The sequence below is a fragment of the Fundulus heteroclitus genome, chromosome 5 (genome assembly GCF_011125445.2).
Source record: "Fundulus heteroclitus isolate FHET01 chromosome 5, MU-UCD_Fhet_4.1, whole genome shotgun sequence".
Taxonomy (NCBI): Eukaryota; Metazoa; Chordata; class Actinopteri; order Cyprinodontiformes; family Fundulidae; genus Fundulus; species Fundulus heteroclitus.
The window spans coordinates 30,909,289-30,929,360 of record NC_046365.1 but is presented as its reverse complement, the minus strand read 5'-3'; the positions used below and the strand labels follow the sequence as shown (position 1 = coordinate 30,929,360).

The 20,072-nt window shown below is 38.8% G+C and overlaps 2 protein-coding genes across 8 annotated transcripts in view; one reads left to right on the top strand and one right to left on the bottom strand.

Moving 5' to 3' along the window:
* Positions 1–1,622: 1,622 nt before the first annotated feature.
* LOC105919342 (bifunctional apoptosis regulator) lies at positions 1,623–16,654 on the bottom strand. 2 transcript variants are annotated; one of them, XM_036137398.1, is made up of 10 exons: positions 16,550–16,654; positions 16,198–16,441; positions 12,791–13,090; positions 10,800–10,898; positions 10,272–10,365; positions 7,088–7,260; positions 6,721–6,865; positions 5,575–5,754; positions 4,473–4,669; positions 1,623–2,794 (listed from the first exon to the last, which is right to left on the bottom strand). In XM_036137398.1, exons 3-10 carry the CDS (start codon positions 13,081–13,083, stop codon positions 2,602–2,604), a joined length of 1,374 nt encoding a protein of 457 aa, XP_035993291.1. In that variant the 5' UTR covers positions 13,084–13,090; positions 16,198–16,441; positions 16,550–16,654; the 3' UTR covers positions 1,623–2,601. The 2 variants fall into 2 exon arrangements, with proteins under 2 accessions (XP_035993291.1, XP_035993290.1); XM_036137397.1 differs by having other exon boundaries at positions 16,198–16,643.
* A 2,054-nt stretch (positions 16,655–18,708) lies between these two features.
* Positions 18,709–20,072, top strand: part of LOC105919336 (oocyte zinc finger protein XlCOF6) — a 15,980-nt gene continuing 14,616 nt past the window's right edge. For 2 of the 6 annotated variants that reach the window (XM_036137391.1, XM_036137392.1), the window contains exon 1: positions 18,711–18,889. The gene's annotated coding sequence lies outside the window, so the exon portion shown is untranslated. The other 4 variants (XM_036137396.1, XM_036137393.1, XM_036137395.1 and 1 more) reach the window with 4 other exon arrangements.

Here is a 20,072-nt window from a genome sequence, read left to right as displayed (position 1 = left end):
GAGGATATTCAGAAGACGTACAGTTTCTGTGAATGTGTCTTGAAGGTTGTTTTCCATCAAAACCTGATAGAGAGCCAGTGCACCACTGCAACTCTGGAACTCCTTGTTATTATAGATCAGAGACAATTCAGTTTTAAGTCTGGCCTTCTCCAGTGAAGGGTAGGCTTCCACTGTGGTTTCCAGCGCTGAATCTGGGAACTTCCTGCTGTGTTGTTGGAACAAGTCTCCTTTCAACAGAGTGGCACTGACGAGGTGCTTGGTGAAAGAAAACCTCTCCTTGGCGTGTCTCATTATGGTCTCACATACCTGCAAATATATAAAAACAGTATAAATTCACATGTCCAGTTATCATCATTCTGAAGATATAGTATTACATTATGTAATGAACCAATATGGCTTACTGTAATTATTCATGTTGTAATATGACAATATACATATTCCCGGGGTTAAAGAAAAAATAATCAGTTTGACTAAAAAAAAATTTGAGTCAGCCCATATATGCCCAGGACCGTGGACATAAAGCCACATTAGTTACCTCACTTGCTTATTGTGCAAAGTCAAGTTTAACCAAATCTGGTAGTTTTACAATATGCAGTGACAATTCCTGTATCTCTGCCACCTTTCAGCTTCAGAGCCTTGGTGTCATCCTGGACAGCCTCTCCATCCTCTCCTTCACTTTTAACATCATCACCTGGTTAACTTTCATACTTGCAGCATCAAGTTCTTCCTTCACACTTTTGCCAAAATGGTCCACAGTCCACTTTACAGTTTCATCTCCCTTCCCTCCCTGTACCCCAGAAAACCTCCATAAACTGAAACTGGTGCAAAAGACAGCATTACATCATCTTCTTCACACCTGTACATTAACTCCTCTGGCTCCCTGCCACATTCAATATAAATCAATCCTATGAACATACAAGGCCGACCACAGCCTTGGACAATGCAGGACACATAACCAACACTATGATGATGTCATACACTTTAATTTTACACAGATCGCACATTATAATAATCACTCTCTGCTTTGCCTGTTATTGCTCACCAATCAATTCTCACAACTCGTGAGTTTATAAAAAGGAATAGATTAACTTTTTTGAAGTTTAATAAAACGGTTACATTTGAGCCCTGCGACTGGAAACCTGTCTATGATGGACTCTGTGTCCCTGCCTCTCGCTCACTGACTGCTGGAGAGTCACCAGCCCCCCTGTTTGGCAGAGGTTTTTGGGTTGGAGTAAAAAGAGTCATTTTTTAACATGCCTTTAAAACAGGTCAGTTAATAGACTCAAACAAGCAAAAATTAAACATCTGAAAAATAATCCTGTAATGCAACAATATAAAGGAAAAATACTACTTTGTTTCACAAAGGCGAGTTCACTAGCTTGAAGGAATAAAATAGATCCACAAATGATACTAAAATTCTAAAAATTAAGGTGCAGAGGCTATTTCCTTTAAAATACAACTAAATAATAAAACAATATTTGTGTACATATAATATTTTTATCCAATTCCCACTTATTCTTGAAGGGGGATGTCAAATATTTCTATATTATTTGGATTGCTTAACAAATATTGCTTATATTGCTCAGGTACTTTTGACTGGGTTATAAAAAATGATGATTAAATGGCTTAAAAAAAAACTTTATTCATTCGCGAACATAAAAGAGCTATGTCACAGTGTCAATTTTAAGTGCAAATAAACATAGTAAAAATAAAAAATCTTTGATTGGTTTGGTCCAACAATTAAATGGAAAAGACACTGCAACATTTTTTTTTCTCTGAATGTTAAGAGATGTGCAACAGCATTCAACAGCAGTAGAGTCGACCAACAAAAAAAACACAAAGTATTTAAAAAAAAAAAAAAAAAATCAATTTCTATCAGCATCTCAGCAAATTTTAAGATTTGAAAGTCAGTGTTACACAAACTGCAGCAAAAACAAATCTGTTAAAGCCTTCAACATCTGAACAGAAAGAATGCAAGACTATAATACATTGTAATCTCACAAAATCTCTCAAATGGAGTTTTTGCATGAATTTGTAGCAAGGAATCCAGTGTTGCCACGGAGATGCAGAGTACCTCAAAATTCAAATCAAATATTGTGATCTTTGTGAAGCCGCTGTGCATTTCATTCCTTGATTACGAGGTCCCCAACGAAAATCTTGGAAACAGAAGTCAAAAACTCAGAATGAAACACAACTTGTTTTGAGTCCTTTATAATGACCGTGGATTTAGCAACACTGAACTAGTCATGCTTGATAACTATTTAACACCAGCAGCGTTCAGTTCTGACTTTTATAACTGTCACTGGGATCCTATAGGCATTGTGGTTTTTAATACACAGAAGACATCCAGATATCACAGCAGTGATCAGTTTGTTTCTCTTATGACAGCTTGGAGTCTCTCTCTTCCCAAACCTCATAATATGGCAAAGACTAAAGACGGGAAGACAGAAAACCTCCCGTCTCCTCCGAACGAAGCCACTTTCATCGTAATCTACGGCTGGGGATGAACTCTTCGGTCCTGCGGCTGGACTTCGGATGGGGCTTTATTTTAGGTCGCCGTCGACTGTGCAGCATGGCGTAGGCACCGACATGTGCAGAGTGTTACCGCGCCTGTGTCTCAGGGTGCATCAGCTGCTGCACCACCAGGTCTATGTTAATGATGGGACTGAAGTAGAGAGCCCAGTAGAAAAGGCAGTTGCACACAAACTGCGGGATAAAAGGCCACATGAGGGCGAAGGCGAATCCCTGAGACAGCACCTTCCACAGGTGGTTCCACATCTTCTGTGGCAGAGTCCTGCAAAAACAAAAGAAAAGAAAATGGTACAAATTAGCTAGAGTTCTAGCATAGTTTTTGTGATTTTTAAAGCAAGAAGATTTGGCTTTTGTTGACTTTTAATTGGGGGGGAGGGGAGGGGGGGGGGTGGAAGAAAAGCCTGGGCTTTTTGACATTAAATCTTGCTAAATGGATCAACAGCACCCTCTGCTGTCAGCAGCATGACAGTAGCAATGGACTCTCAATAATCCTCAGAGCAACTGCTTAGCTATGAACATCCATATCCGAATAATAAACTCCAGAAAGAGTATGAATTTAATGTAAATGTGTTTTGTATTTAATATTAGTAGGAAATATTATCTTCACTGTCTTTTGAACTTGTCTATTTTAGGTCTCTGTATTTTAATGGTGAGGAGGTTCTAAAAGAAATGTGCTCTTTCCAGGGAGAGAAAGGTCCGTCAACAAAGGATCCACTTTTACCCTTTGCTTAGACTGCAGGGACATGTCGGGCTAAGAACATTTTTATACCGTCGTTAATATTTTATAGTTTAGGAAATGTGACAATGGAGGAAAAATTGCAGTTGTAAGAAACATTTTAATTGTCATAAAATGAGACTGACTACCTGTCCATGGTACCCCGCCTCTCGCCCATTGACAGCTGGAGATAGACACCAGCACCCCTCGCCACCCCACAAGGGATAAGCGTGTCAGAAAATAGATGGATGGATGTCATAAAATATAAAAGGAATTCTGGGTATTCTCCAGAGCAACTGCTTACATGCGTTAAAAGAGAAAGCAATACAAGTCACATTTATGACCCATTTTGATGGGATGGGGGGCCCCAAAATCCTTCCTTCTTTAAGGAGGTCTTTGGTCTAAGCCATCTGTGGGGAACTGAGTCTACGGCCCGGTAGTTTCCTCTGGTTTGCTGAGTGGAGCAAATAAATCTGAACTGTTTTACTTGTACATCCTGTTACTTGTCAGTTATATGTTTTTGTTTTTTTTAGGCTTGCTTTATTTGTTCCCTTTGGCAATAAGACTAATTAATATGAGGTATAATACTATTCCCGTTCATCTTACCTAAACTGTAAGATTTTGGTTATTTTCCAATATATACAAATTAAAAAGAAATCTTCATTTAACACTGTAATTGTTAACTGCATGAAAAGGGATGATTCATGCTACATATAACATATTTCATTAATAATAAACAAAATATATATATATATATATATATATATATATATATATATATATATATATATATATATATATATATATATATATATATATATATATATATATATATATATATATATAATTTTTTTTTTTTTTTTTTTGACAACCACTGAGATTGGTTGAGGCATAAACATTAAAAGTAATTTAAAGAGGCTGATGCTTTGCTTCCTAACTCTGCCTGCTTCCTGGGAATCCATCATATTTAACGAAACATTACATTTTGACCGACTTTTGGTATGCAAGCGTTTTATGCTGCACAATTTGCAGAAGGACTAATAGTAATGCATTTCTAGTTTTTAAACTTAACAAAAACGTAATTTAGTGAATTAGTTTTGCCGTTACGTGTTGTGCTAGTTTGGCCTTGTGAGCGATGTGTTTATTTCAGAGCCGTAGAAAATGAACAAACAGGAAAAAAAGGGGGCCGACAGACAGCCTCATCCAGCTTTATCTTAGGAAGCACCTGATCGGGGCCGTCGTCCAGAGCCTCCACAGAGAGCAGGCCTCAAGCACAGACAGCAGCATGGCGTTGACGATGATGAAACGGGAAGTCCAGTAGTGGACGGTCAACCAGTCCCAGGCGAACTCTGCAATTAGCTGGTATGGAAGCACTAAATATTTCACGAGAAACTCGGCCCACTGCTGCCAGCTGGGCTCCAACTAAAATAAAACAGAGGAACAAGCGCAGATCAACTCTGAGTCATCTGAAATCAGTAAAACCAATAAAACTAAAATGCAGATCTGGGACATGAATCTGCTGCTGTCACATGAGGGCAGAGCAACAAACTCACATCTACCGCTTTCTGTGCTCAAGCCATGCAATTAAAATGTAGAAAACTGGGACTTTGAGTTTTGTTACGTGTACAGATTTAAAGTTGAACCTCAAAAGTAAAACTGTTCAACCTGAACATCTTTATCTTCATCTACAGTAAGCTCATTGTTTGCTAATAACTTTTAATTTGGGGCCGATGCACAACTTAAATTTATTATAGATATAAATAAACCTCCAATAATGCATACAGGGAGTAGTGCAGAGTTTGATGCAATCAACTGGGTTCCCTTAGATAGGAAATTGTTTTTACCAATCTGTATAATCTGACCCAATCTGTATAATCTGATTGAATTTGACTTTAGAAAGTGCCTTGAGATGACATGTTTCATGAATTGGCGCTATATAAATAAAATTGAATTGAATTGAATAATGGAACAGCTGCTTCTTTCTTGGTCAGCACATTATTGGTCTATCTTGAGGGTAAACTGGCTTCACAGTGTCACTGGTGCTCCGGTCTGCCGGTTTATCAGGTTCATTCTCCTTAACATATTGTCCAATTTTCTTTCATCAGAGGTAAAACTTTGGTCAGATTACTGAGACTCGGACACATTTTGGCGGTGGGTCAGGGTTTGTCTGGGGAGGCATTTCCATGGAGGGATGCACAGACCTGTAAAGTAGGGCTTTCCAGCATGATTTGTTTTTGAGATCTAATGTGTTTCCAAAGTGTTCCTTTCATATTTTTTTTTATTGCTTCTGAATGACTGCTTGGTCCTGGATTTAAAAGGTGTGTTACCTGCGTATAGAGGAAGCTGCTCTCCACGGTGTTATTGATGTGCGCGATGGCCGGACAGCAGGTGTGCAGGAAGGGCAGAAATGTCTCAGAATAATCGAATAAATACAAATAAAAGATTGTGAGACGAGGAGAGCGTTTCAGCGCATACAGCAAGAAAAGGGACTTTCCTGCGTTCGCCGCCTGGAAAAGACCAACAAAAACAGAAAGAGGACAGTTGTTGACATTAATGGTTGTAAAGAAGCACAGAACTTCACTCTCAGCAGCTCTACGACGGGTACTGCAAGAACCAATCTGCAGTATGACAAAATCATTGCAAACACACACAATAAATCTGATATTTATCCACACTGTAAAAAGGGTGTGTTTTTTTCTCAATAGTAGTTAAAACAATAAGTCATAAGACTAAACCTTTCTACAATAGGAGAGATCACATTTTTATAAAGTTAACATACAAGTATAAATGGCATGGGATAGTACAGCCATCGGATAGGTCCCCGGTACCAGAGAAACAATATTACGTGGAAATATTAAAGCAGAAACTCCTAGCCACTAGGGGCGCTAGACCTGTAACTTCCAGGATTGGTGCCCCTGAAGGCATCGATAGGCTCCAATTGTTGCATATTGACCAGAAAAATAAATCTATAATGAATTAAATATATCTCAAATTAAGCTAATACGTGGGTCAACACTTAAATGGGGGTGTTTTAAAGCAACATCTTAAGACAAAGGACATACAGGAGGTTAAATCTTGGGCACAAATGGGTCTTTGAAAAAGCACAAAGTGGCTTCAGGACAACGAAGACCATGTTTCACAAAGCCTCAGCGAAAATATGTAGGCAGTTAAAAAATGTGTGAGAGACTTGGTTAAACCACTTCTTGTCAGGAAGCCTAAGGTACCAAAGATGTTTAACTCAAGTCATACAGTTTAAACGGCAATTTTGTCAAATAGAAGTAAATAAATATCAAATTAAATTAAGGGGAAAAGATCTCATTATTTAGCTAATAAAAATTATTTTAGTGATCCTAACTGATCTAAAAGAGGAAAGCTCTGGTCTGATTAAGTGTCAGACTGTCAAAATAAGAGTCTTTTCCCACAGTGTATGTAAATAAACTTTCAGACGCATATTGCGTGAACTCGCCGCTCACTTTGTATTCCCAGAGGTTCTGCGGAGGTTTGACTCCCAGCGCTTTAACCCGTTCCAGTTCAGCCAAAACGGCTCGTCTGTGCGTCTGATTCTCTATGCTGAACGGCGATTTCAACAGCTCTTCGTCTCCCAGCATCAACAGCAACCTGAAACACAGGGTTTGACACCACGACGGTGAAAAAAAAAAAAAAGAAAAAACAGATTTCATCTTGTAATGCTTTCTGTGCTACATATTAGTTGCTGGGACCAACCCACATGGTTTGGCAGTCTGGGATAAAATGTGTCTGGATTAAAGTATTACAACACTAAACTAAAACCAAAAAATGAATAAAAGAAAACTAAAAGCAAAATCAGTCCAACATGTCTACCTTCCATTAACGTTTTCCAGCTGGAAGGGTTTTCTGTAGCTCTCTGTCCACGGACCCAGCTGCTCCAGCCACGATACCACCTCCTCTGGAGTCCAGTGAGACACCGGCTTACTGATCAGCAAGTCCTGCTGTTCCACTACCCCACTGCCCCAGTGGTACACCAGCACCACCACCTGGACACAACAGGAAATTACAGAAAAACAACAATATATGTATATAAAAGCCAAGTTCTGTACCAAAAAAATTTCTAAACAACTTGTAATTTCTTAACTCTGTTACTGCTTTATTTCTATTAGAGGCACAGATATAGTCAAGCACCATTTAGTCCTCTTTACCTGTATTGCAGCCTTATCAAAATGTTTCATATTAATATCTAGCATTTAAAAAGAGATCCTAACATTTGCACACATTATTTTTTTCTCTCCATCAAGACATTTCAAATACATGGATTTAAAAATGCCCCATGTTCTGTCAAGAGAACATCCAGTTTAGCTTCATAGCGTTGTTTAATTGGGACATTTAAAAAAAAAAGAAGAAGTTTTTTTACTGTAACTATTTTAACTGTAACTATTTTCCCCACCAAAACTAGATTTGGTTTTAGGGGCCTTTTGTTCCGCTCTAAAAACTATAAAAACAAAGGGTGCTTCAATTAACGAACAAATCACAAAATACAAGAGTGCATATAAACTGGAATCAGGAGTTGTAATATTTTCTTGGATTTCTTTTTCCAACCAAAGAAAATTGCTGTTTTTCTAGAACCAGAAACTCCCATAGTTAATTTTTTACAGGGTTAATTTTTTTGTTTTTCAAATTTCAAATAGATTACGGCCGATTTTCCACCTCGGAGAGGAAACACTGGACCTTCTGCATTAAATTTTCAACCAAAACCATGTTTAAGTGCAACTGTGCGTTGTTCAAGATCAGCTGCGATGTAAAATTTATGCTACCTTTTGCTTTCAAATTACTAAAATGACCAAATACAAATTGAACACACAGAAATTACCTTCTCTTACAGAGAATAACAACTGAATATTTAATAACACAATGTGTTTCAATGATAATTAGCCAACAGGAACTTGTTATTTTGGTAGTTAAGGATGAGGAGAACAGATGGGGTTGGTGATTTGCAGTTTTAAAGTCCGGATACAATTCTGAATCGACAGGAAACGTCCAATTAACGAAGATTCAGTGTTCTCCATTATAACAATGGATGGCTTCATCTGTAAGCCATCATTCATGGGTTCCTCTGGAACAGCACTGAAACAACCGATTTGTGACGTTATTCATCAGTTCTTGTCATTTCTAAGCTGCATTTTGTGTACCCTCAAACAAAAAAAAGAAAAGCACAGAGAAATTAGCAGTTAACGACCGACACACAGCTGGGTTAAGTGCGCCTCTACCTGAAATACTATTATAGTATTAGTCAAGCGCTTTTGATGCTTATTAATGGCGATGAACCACTGTTTGCAGACAAGGTTCTGTTCAATTCAAATAATGAAGCCCGAGTGAAACACAAAGCTGGAAATTAAAAACACAAAGCTGGAAATTAAAAACAAAAACTCACCATCTGGACGTCTTCAACTACGGAAAACAAGTCCAGTTGCTTTGTTTTTTGCTTTTTTTGGAGTCACCATCTGGACACAACAATGCTGAGCTCGCTCTAAATAAAGCCCTATTTGCACGGGATTAGCTTTACCGAGGGACCACATGTGATTTGTAATAATTACAAAGATTGCCTGTGTTTTTAATCCCGTGCGAACGCACCATGTCAGAAATTTGTAAAGTAAAAATTCCCCCACGAATTACCTACTATATTTTGCTGAACTCCGAGGTCCTGTGCTAATACCAATGCAGTGCAAGTCGGCATCTCTGTGATTTGGACAGAAATGGGCGCAATCCGATGCGTTAACAGGCAGCTTTTTGTTTCCTGGGCGCATTTTTATTTGCTTTTGGTGACGAACGGAGACTGCATTGGGTCGTGGGTCTATCGGGGAAAAAAGCCCAAAACAAGCCCGATAAGCACTCCGCCACACCGTAACGCAGAGCCCGTTTCTATACTGCAAAAGAGCAAGCAGTTAATGTTGCATTTTGACTTTTTCTGTCAGCGAAATTTTCGGGAGGAGAATGTCACCGGGCAGATAATTGGCTCACGCTGTCTGTAACGCAGCAGCAGCGCGACAGACAGGAGAAGGGGTTCTGTTTGGGAAAATGACAAGCCCAAATAAACGACTGCACGGCCAAAAACAAGCGCTAAACCTGCGATGCTTTCAAAAAGAGAGCCCAAAGTGGAGCACACTGCAAAAACAGATCTAAAAATAAGTAAAATGTTCTTAAAGTTAGTGTATTTGTCCTTGATTTGAGCAGGTAAATAAGATTATCTGCCAATGAAATGAGTATTTTGACCCCTAAAATTAGATAATTAGACATCCTGCACTTGAAATCAGATGATGGAGATGAGTTGTTCCTATTTTAAGGTAAAAAATCTTGTTCCATTGACAAATCATCTTATTTACCTGCTCAAATCAAGGACAAATACACAAATTTTAAGAACATTTTACTTATTTTAAGTTCTGTTTTTGCAGTGCAGGCAGCACCACCTCTGTTATACAGCTGCTCACATTCACAACACGCAGCAAACATGTCCGTAAATTTCATCAAATCTCAGGCTTCGGTTATCCCGTGCGAATGAGCCGTGCAGAAAGCTGACATAGGGGGGGTAATTTATTTATTACATGAGGTCCCTATCTGAAAATAGGGCTTAAGCTGACTACGTTTGGTCCTCGTGATGTCATCTATTTACACTCCTTTGTTTACATGGTGCCGGTGAAAACGTAAATCCACTGCCACGTAGCAAGGCACACAGCGACATTGCTCCCAAGTGCCACATGGACAAAATAAACATGTTCTTTTGTCAGCTTAAAAAAAAAAAAAAAAAAAAAAAAAAAAACAGCTGACCCTTTCAGTTGCTGCTGTGATAACATTTCAACTATTAGTTACTACCGTGGAGCAGCGTCCTGGCTGAAGGGAGTCACAGACATCCAATGAAATGATCAGACCGTTATAAATGCATTTAGGAATTTAAGGTTATAAATCAACAGCATCCCATGTATCTAAAACACGTCATGGAAGCTTTTCGCCCACAAACCTTGCAGGTAAACAACCGTTTCTTCACCGCTGTACTTACAGCCACACACGTCAGTGCAGTCAAGACTCCAGAGAAGAAGAAACCTGCTCCTTTGTTCTGGCTCGTTTTCGACCTACCCAACTTGTCTCCATACCTACGATAAGCAAGAGAAAGACGTTTATTTAGCTTCTGCACTGCAAAAACGGATCTAAAAACAAGTAAAATATTCTTAAAGTTAGTCTATTTGTCCTCGATTTGAGCCAGTAAATAAGATTATCTGCCAATGGAATGAGTATCTTTACCCCTAAAATAAGATAATTAGACATCCTGCACTTGAAATAAGATGATGAAGATGAATTGTTCCTATTTTAAGCGCAAATATCTTATTCCATTGGCAAATAGTCTTATTTACCTGCTCAAATCAAGGACAAATACACTTATTTTAAGAAAATTTAACTTATTTTTAGTTCTGTTTTTGCAGTGTGAAACTCAAAAGGATCAGCGTTTTTTTTTTTAAGTTGAAACTTGAAATACTGTGAGGATTTTGCACAAGAACGTAGAAATGTGTATAGATAGCACGAAAAATACCTCTGAAAGGCCAACAAGCTTCGGGAGACTTTGGGGTTTGCCTGGATCTCTGCTCTCCTTCTCTCTATGACCTCTCTGAAAATCTTCTCAGTTGCATCCCTGAGAAGAGAAATATTGGAGGATAAAAACATTTTATGGACTGTGAAAAGCAAAGCACAACCAGGAAGTACGTAGATTGTTTCAGTTGTGCTTTTAGGTCTTACTTTTAGAACCGGCTGATAGGTGAAAACTTGTGCAACATCTAGCCACGGTGATTTTGCTTTTTAAAATTACAAAAAAAAAAAAATCTTTAAAAACCTTTAATTACATACACAACTCAAAATACACATGCACAGCCCACTAAAAACAGTTATTAAGGACATCTTTAATGGCAGTATTATGTCCTCACGCTAAAAGTCTCGCTCGAGTTTCAGATAAATTTGACTTCCTTTGCCATCCTGCTCATTGTGTCTGTGGTGGTAAAAATAAACCCGGTTCCTTGTCCAGTCTTGTTTATCACAGCACTGGTTTTAAACAAGAGCACTGCTCGCCCTCTTCTCTCTGGACATTTTCGTTAATTAAGGGGCATTCTGAGGTTCCTATGCTAAATTAGTCATGGGAGGGAGCATACAGGGCTCCCTTTCCTACCTCCTTCCTTACTGCCTGCACTATTCAGACAGCACTTATCATGGCGGCCGCTGACGCACTTCTGCTTTGGCTAAAGAGTCCTTTACCCGATATTATAGTAGTATAGTATTCGGACGGACCCTACACTTGCAGAGGCCAACGTGCGGAGCTACTTGCACCTTGGTGTTTTGTACCTTCCTTGATCCCGTGCACAAAACATTGGTCCACTCACTTGGAATTAAAGACAATTTACAACTTCAACTCAACTCTTTTTACACAATGTGACTGACTTGTTAAAACCAAGTTTTTTTCATAGGCACATAAAATCATTAGGACTAAGCCTGGAAGCAGAGCTAGAGATATCTGTGTTAATCATGTGGCATTTACATATTAAGCCATTCCATATGTGCACAGATACTTGGTTCTGATTGGAAAACAGATTTTCTTACTCTTTGCGCCCACTAAACACTTTTGTTTTTGCAATCAGTTCAGAATGAAAACCTCTTCTGATTCTGCCTCTCGCACCCAGACTTCCTCTCTGTGCGGTAAACCTGCTCGCTCAAGTCTGTGCTCCTTCCTTTCGCTCCCTCCAACACCGACACGCTAAATCTGCCTAGTGACAGCTCCTCCAGCCAATGAAATGACAAGGAATCTTGCTTTCCAACTAAAAGTTAACACTCTTGTAATTTGAAAGACAATTTTTTTTCTTTCATTTAGTTGGCTGGCAGTGCAAAGCAACAGGCGGGGGCTTGGGCTTCGCTGCTTTACTTTAAGCTGGAAACAGTCAGATAAAACATTTTGTGTGTGTGTATGTCCCTCAGTCAGTTTTTTTTGTCCTAATTTAATCTTACAGTTATCATTTAATTGTCATTTTTTAGCTCTTCTTTCGTTGCACAACCTAAAAACGCTGCTCTGGATGCATTTCAGGTAATGCAGTGCTAATACAACTAAGGGTTTGGGGGGGAACAAAAAGACAAAAATCAGGAAAAATCATTAAGAAACAATGACGCAGCCTTTCAGCTTGCTGCTTGAGCGTTATCAGTTATTACGCACTGCTTTAACCCGCTCATCCTGACTAAGCAATCAACAGTGCCGCCTCCTTACAGCAGCACATTCACAGCCAGCTTTGTTAAAGTCTCATATTTGTTTTTTCAGACTTTAAAAAAAAAAAAAGTAAAAACATCATGTTTTATAATATCTGAACCCACTGGGTATGATATTGTTTTATTGGTTAAAACCACTTATTTCCCAGTTGGACTATAGCACGATTTTATACAGACAGACGCTCTGGTAAAATAAAAATGTCACAAAGTTTAAAGCAACGTCCATCCCCGGATAGAGCAGACAAGCAAACCGTGACATGATGCAGCTGTTAAAAGCAATACCGTAGCAGAATGTTGATTTTGGGAAAGCCTTCCCACTTCTCCCGGCACTCTGGGCATTCGTTCTTGCGCGAGGACTCCCACCACAGGGCCAGACAGTGGCGGCAGAAGTTGTGGCCGCAGGTCAAAGTGGTGGGGTTGACCAGAATGTCGTAGCAGCAGTGGCAGGAGAATTCGGCCTCTGAGATGTTGCTCGTTCTGGGCTTGGACTGACGAGGCTCGGGGGTGAGGGGGCGCTCTTCTGTCAACGCGTCCGGGCCGCCGTCCGCTGGATCCCACTCCATGGGGAGCAACATGTCCAGACTGAAGAAGAAGAGCAAAACACGTGATAACTGAGGAGTAGATCCACCACAGAGATGTTATCACTGTGTGCACACAGCCACAGAAAGGCAGAGGCTGATGTGAACGATCATCACACCTTTGTTACAGATTTGTGTTTCCTTTTTGCGATTTTTGAAAATTCCCTACACTGTTTAAAATAAGCCACACAGAGCCCTGATTCCTGAATTACAATGTGTTGTAACTTCTTAAAGTGATCTTAATAAATAAGTCTCCAGGCTTTCTCATGATCCCTTAAAAGTTGTTTTCCCCCCCCCCCGGCTTGAACAGCTTTCTCACACATTTCATTCCGCAGTACCTGCCACCGGGCATGATGTTAGAAAAATCATGTGATTGTGATAATATTGTTGATGATATCAACTGCTGTAACGCCCCATCTTCTCCCCAATCAGCAATACGATGTTTTAGCATACTGAGATCCATCATCTGTTACAGGTCTGCCCAGATGCTGGTATGCAAAGCATAAATGCATGAACCCTGGAATACAAAGCCAGCAAATCTCTATGAACCTTTGAAATATCAATACTATACATAAATGACAATATATTTGAGATACAATGTGCTTAGGCTGGGCGATATGGCTTAAAAATAATAATCTGATTTTATTTTACCAAATCCGATTGATTTTTTTCTTCTTCCTTCTTTTTGCTTCACAGGGATATTATTTTAAATACTTGCTTTTGTGTCACGCATTTCGTCTACGAGTCGACCTGAATTCAAAGCCCAGCTAAATACAAGCTGTGAAAAGATGCTTGTAAGACAAGATGCTTCCTGCTGTTTTAAACAAAACAAAAAAATAAAACTAAATGTTTGCTGCTAGTGGTTTTACACAATGAGCTAAGAACAGGATTCACTTCACTTGTGTAACTTCAAACTTACTTTGAAAATAAGTAAGTTAAAGTGCCTCATGTTATGGTAAAAAAAAAAAAAAAAAACTTTTCCTTTTTATAATATTTTGACAACATATTTTCCTAAACATTTATTCAGCATTGCAGCCTATTCTCTTTGTAGAAGCCTAATGAGTGCATTGGCAAAATAAAATCTTGATTTTCCTAAAATGAAATCTTAAAAAAAAATTGTAAATTCAAATGAATTGATTAAATCGATTTATAGCCCAACCCAACGTGACAGCATTCTGTGCAGCAGGTGAGAGGGAAAATATCTGGAGAAGTGGAGAAGCGAACAAAACAAGCAAAGCCTAGAGCTGCATACACTCTCTGCAACAACTGAGCAAAACATAGAATTCATCTAAAAATGTAAAAAGAAATGTAAAAAAAAAAAGAAATCAAGCAAAGATCTGACACATCGCGCCACTTTTCGAACATGGAAACAGTTCAGTTTGGTTTGATATTATTGCTATATCCAAGTTCTAAGTTCAGGGGTAAAAGGAACATCAAGGAGGCTCAGAACCCTTTTCATCCAGAACATCTTTTCCCAGAAATCTACCTTGGCTGTTGCTGTGTGAGGTTTTCCACTTTGAGTCTAAAACTGATCTACAAATCGTCTATTTTTTCCCCAAGTGGAAATGGCTAGGGGATAATATTCCCAGAAAACAAATCAGTCAAGGCACTGAAATAGTTTCCTGTAGTTGAAACACTCTTCAAATAACCACAATCACTCCTCTGTTTAAGCACACTTAATTTGTTCTATATTTAACTTGCAAGTAATAGAACAGAAGGTTAGCAGCGGTTAGAATATTTATCACATTTTGTACACAAAGTGTCTTCAAGTGATAGGGGTGACTGATTTGACCACTCCGGGATAAAAACTGTTTTTGAATCTGTCGGATATGGTTTTTAAAGTCCTGAACCGTTTACTAGATGGCAGTGAAGAAAAAAAAAAAAAAAAAAAAGAACAATGTATCCGGGACGAGGGGAATCTATCACTGATTAATATCTCCTAACGTCTCCTTTTGGATAAAATCTTGAAGTGGCAATAATACTGGAAAATATTGCGATGACGATTTTAGTTGCGATATATGCTGAATGCATTTGTGCTTCCTACACTTTGTCACCTTTACCATTGGAACAATGTTATTTTGTGTCTAGTTTGGGCATCTGCTGCCCTGAGACTCTGTCCAACTGGTTAAACGTTAGCGTTTAAAGTGCAAGTCAATACGGAACATATTAGTTAAGCATTATTGCAGAGCAAACACTCCTTTGCAATAATGGATGATGATATATTCGTAATATACGTATTGTGCAGCCTCAGCGAGTATTACCAAGGCAGCGGCAACACAACCAGTGGCATTTGAACCCCCATCTGCAAACCATAGATCCACTGTGTGCCAGGTTTTATATATTATATTATATTTCATATTTACTCTACTCTGTCAATCAAACTGTGCTATTCATTGGATATTTACTGGGCATTTTAAATTAAAATAAATGGGAAAACTTTGGTAAGAGTTGCCAAGGCCCCAAAAAGATGCAATTCAAACTGAAACTGAAATTGAAATAAAGTGCAGAAGCAGCTCAAGTCCAAAGAAAACTATGAAGGTGTTTTTTTTTTTTTTTTTTTTTTTTTTTTAAATGGCATAAACCAGTTTGGCAACTTTGACAATGACAGCTAGACTTCTGTAAAAATACGAAGAAAAAAAACGACTTGGTACTTTTTCTCTGTACTTGGTGTAGTGAGAAATTAGAGGTAACTAATTAGCTAAATTCCGATTTAAAATTACTTAAACATAATATAAAACGAAGCGACATACATTTAAGCACATCTAATTGGGGCTAAAAAAATAAACACTAATCTTGTCCGGATTATATAATAAAGAAAAAAGAAACCAGTTAAAAATATACATGCATCTTAAGTTAACTGTCACGTTAGCTAAACTCTGATGCTAGTAATGCACAGGTAGCTAGCCAGCTACTGATTGGCTACGAAGTAAAACCGCCGATATTGTGCAGTGTTCACGAAAAACAACGTTTATATAAATACAAATATGTCAACACCAGTTTTTTTGGGGTCGGGTCCGTTAGTTAGCGTGCTAATGGTAACTTTAAAGGAGCTAACGGTGAAGCTAGTTGGGGTGTTCTAACCCGTTTATTATAGCTGTAAAGCCGACTGACCCTCTCCTCTCCTTCCTCGGCTCGGGGTCGGCGATCAGCCGGAGGATGCCATGACTGCCCGGGGCGAACTGTCCTGTGTGAGCTCCTGTCGTCAATGAAAGCCAGCGTGCAGCCGGAGCGGAGATATTTCCGCTGGAATAGCCGTCGCCATAGCTGCCGTTGCCGTGGAAAGCCTCCCCCGGTGCTCCTCTCCTCGCGTCGGTCGGAGGACCCGAAGAAGAAAAGTTTCGTTCCGTACGTGTTCCTGTGAAGATACAAAGAAGAAGAAGAAAAAAAAGCTCGACTCACTGCCGATCCGATCTCTGCGGCTTTTAAAAGTTGCCTGTAATCAGATCAAAGTTCAGGTGTTAACCGTGAGTGAAGTCCCTGGCCTGGAGTAACCTGCGGCTCCTTATTTCACTGCGACGATAATGAAATGAAACCAAACTTGTTACATTTTACACGGACGTAGGCCTGCATTAGGGCTATAGGGCTGGACGATATAGAAAAAAACATATCAATAAAATAGAAATCATATTGAACTATATTGGTAATTATCAACAAATTCAAAACACATATTTTAAGTGCAGCCCTGGTCATTTTATTTGTACAGTGTTGCTTAGTGACATATTTTTAGATACAGAACTCACAAACACTCAATTCAAATTCCACCTTTTATTCAACCAGCTTTTGACCCAAAGTGCAAGTTTTTAAATAAAGAAAAAAAGAAGTCGTGCTCTCTGAACTCTTTGAAGTGGGCGGAGCTTAGCGACAGTGGTTCCTGGTTCTGCGTTTGTGATTGGTTGGAAGGATGTAATGACTGTAATATTAACCTACATGGCTAAAATGTGAAAGGAAGGAAAACTGTTATTCTATTGAACATTTTATTGACCTTTTTTCTATCATCGATACACATCTATAAATCGATATATGTCGTTATTGAATTATCGCCCAGCCTATAATTAAGCAGACCCTACTGCTTATTTGACTCTGCGACTCCCAGTTCATTGTCTGCTGCTCCTCCATGCCACCTCTGTATTTTTATTTACTTATTTGTTTGTTTATTTATTGACTGTTAACAGTTTATGGGGCAGCCATAAAAAAAATACACATTGTTCTGTAGTTTTATTTTTAGTGTTTGAAATTGTGCTCAACAGTTAAAACGAAACCTAATGACACAGAAGACATTAAGTAATCTCCTGAGGTAGGATATTGATAGCTGATAACTTCTCAAAAGCGCCCTGAGAAGTATTGACTTTGGTTTACCCCAGGAAACAAAAAGCCCAGGCTTTAAATATTGTGGCTTTTAATGGAAAGGGGGCTTTCATTGTCAATATGTCACTTTGGAGCTATCATTTCAGGGTATCCTTGAGGTCACTAACCTCTACGAAGAGCTACTTATGCCTAAGCTTTAACTTCCTGGCTGATGTCTGGAGATGTTGCTTCAGTATTTCCAAACAATGTCCTTTCCCCATGATGTCATTAGTTTAGAGTGCAACCGTCCGTCCTGCAGCAAAACAGCCCTAAAACATTACTTTGCCACCCCCATACTTCACAGTTCGGATGGTGTTCTCAGGCTTGCAAACTTCCTTTAAAGCTTCTCCCAGATGCAACATTGGCCATTAAAGCAGCACTGTGCAAGTTTTGTAATTTGAGATGTATTACATGATTTTTCAAGTCAAGATAAAGCATTTGGCACGTATTGATGCTCCGTGCAGGCTGGCCTTCTCAAAAACTTTCCTATGTAGGGTCAGATCTGTCATTGAATGGGTCATGTGATCTAGGTGGGTGTGTATATAGTGGCTGCAGAAACCTGGAATTTACAGGTCCCTTGTGGCTAAAAGTTACATTGTGCTGCTTTAAGGTCAAAACACCTTTAGTTTTAATCCCACTTTTGCACCTGCAAACTCTAATCTGCCTATAAATGTTGCTTTTGGAGTAATGGCTTTTTCCTCGCTGAGTGGCCTTTCAGTCCATGTTGGTTGAAGCTGTCAAGGATGTAAACTTCACACCCTTTCACCTGTTTCTACCTTAGTACAGTTGCTTTGCAGTCTGAATTACAAATAAATAAATGTTATTGATCAAACACAGCTAACGATGTGTTTAACAGATCCAAAATTAAATACAAAATAGGGAATAAAAATTAATAATTTTATACATAGACCTAATTTTCTTCTGCCCTGGCAACAAAGGAGAGGAGGGGACTGAAAATCAAATAAATACAGAACAGAGGAGCAAAGCCATGCAATGGCACATCAGTCCAGGTCAAATGTAAATCGTCTTTCAGAAAGCAAAGCCTTTAGGATGTATATGTATATATATATATATATATATATATATATATATATATATATATATATATATATATATATATATATATATATATATATATATATATATATATATATATACACACACACTTTTTAGTGTGTGTGTGTATATATATTATTATTTTTTAAATGAGTTTCCTTCACTTCAGGGTGTCCAGACTGAAGTTGGAAGGACGCAAAACGGAAGGACGCAGAACGGACTGAAATGAGGCGTTCAAACACACCTCGGAAGACTGAAACCAGGAGGCAGTAAGCAGCCGTGAGGATAACAAAAACCTCGAAGAAGAGGATAGAGCTGGAGGAGAAGGACGAAGAAAAAAAAAAGACCCAGGCTAGTTCATAGTTGCTGACAGCTGCTGCTTACATCTGGAATAAGGCTCCAGGTTGGCTTTAATCGATGCTTATATCCCCGGTTTTCCTATGACCTCCTTCAGCGCGTTACGTTTGAGGTAACATCGGTAACGGACAATTAGCTAAACAGATGCAGTCAACTAGCCTGGCCAAAGCATGCAGACGGATTGGAAACACGTTTCTGCTCTCACCCTGCATTCATTCATTCAACCAGCGAGCTTCAAAGCGGCATTTAGCGTTATTTAGGAAGTCCAGGCTGCAGGCAGACTAGTGGGAGACCGCAGGATCTTGGTAATTGATGTAAACCTAAAGTGTAATGTCACTGTTAGTGCAATGGTGGCTAGATGCTGGTGGTGAGTGATGTACAGTATGCCTGTGAAAAAAAAAATATTTCAGGTCATGTTATGAGCCCGATCGTGATTTGTTTTGTGTTGTTTTACTTATCTAAGTCTGCACCTTTTCGTCGTTGTGGGATAAAAAGTTATGATGTCCCACATTTTATGATGATTTTTCAAAAGTCATCTTTGCAGAACAGGCTTTTCTACTAGACCTGCTGTATTTCTATTAAGACTTTTGATTTGGCAGGGAAGGCATTGGTTGTAGAGTGTTGGGCAAACACAGGTTAAACTGGAAATGTTAAAGTTAATCTTGTCTAACTATGCACAACAAGAAAAACATTGATAAATCAGTTTATATATATATATATATATATATATATATATATATATATATATATATAGGTCAAAGTCAATTTTCTGCTTATTTAAAAGTATAGTAACATCTAAAGAAAACTCTATTGTACCGGTAAGGCTGCTCTGTCTTGAAAAATGAAGATGTAATCAACATTATTCTGCTCCAAATTGAAATAATGACCGATTCACATTTACAGTGCTTTTAAAACAATTTAAAAACTATTTATTTGAGATCATTTTGAATAGGGAAAGAACAATCCAATGCATATGACATTAGCCATGCATTCTCCATGAATCCATTCTCCATGAGTTTTTTGCTAATGGCATGAAATTCTCCGTGGAGTTGATGATTCAGACCAAAGTTAAAGATGCCACTTCTCATCACACATTGGCTGCTTAACAGTTGCACGTCCTGGTTGGGAACCTCGGCCCAAACGTTTCCCTATCTGCCGTACCCGCTTATCCTCGCAGGATCGCTGGTGCCTTTCTCCAGCGAGCGAGGCGGGTACATCCGTGCACGTTC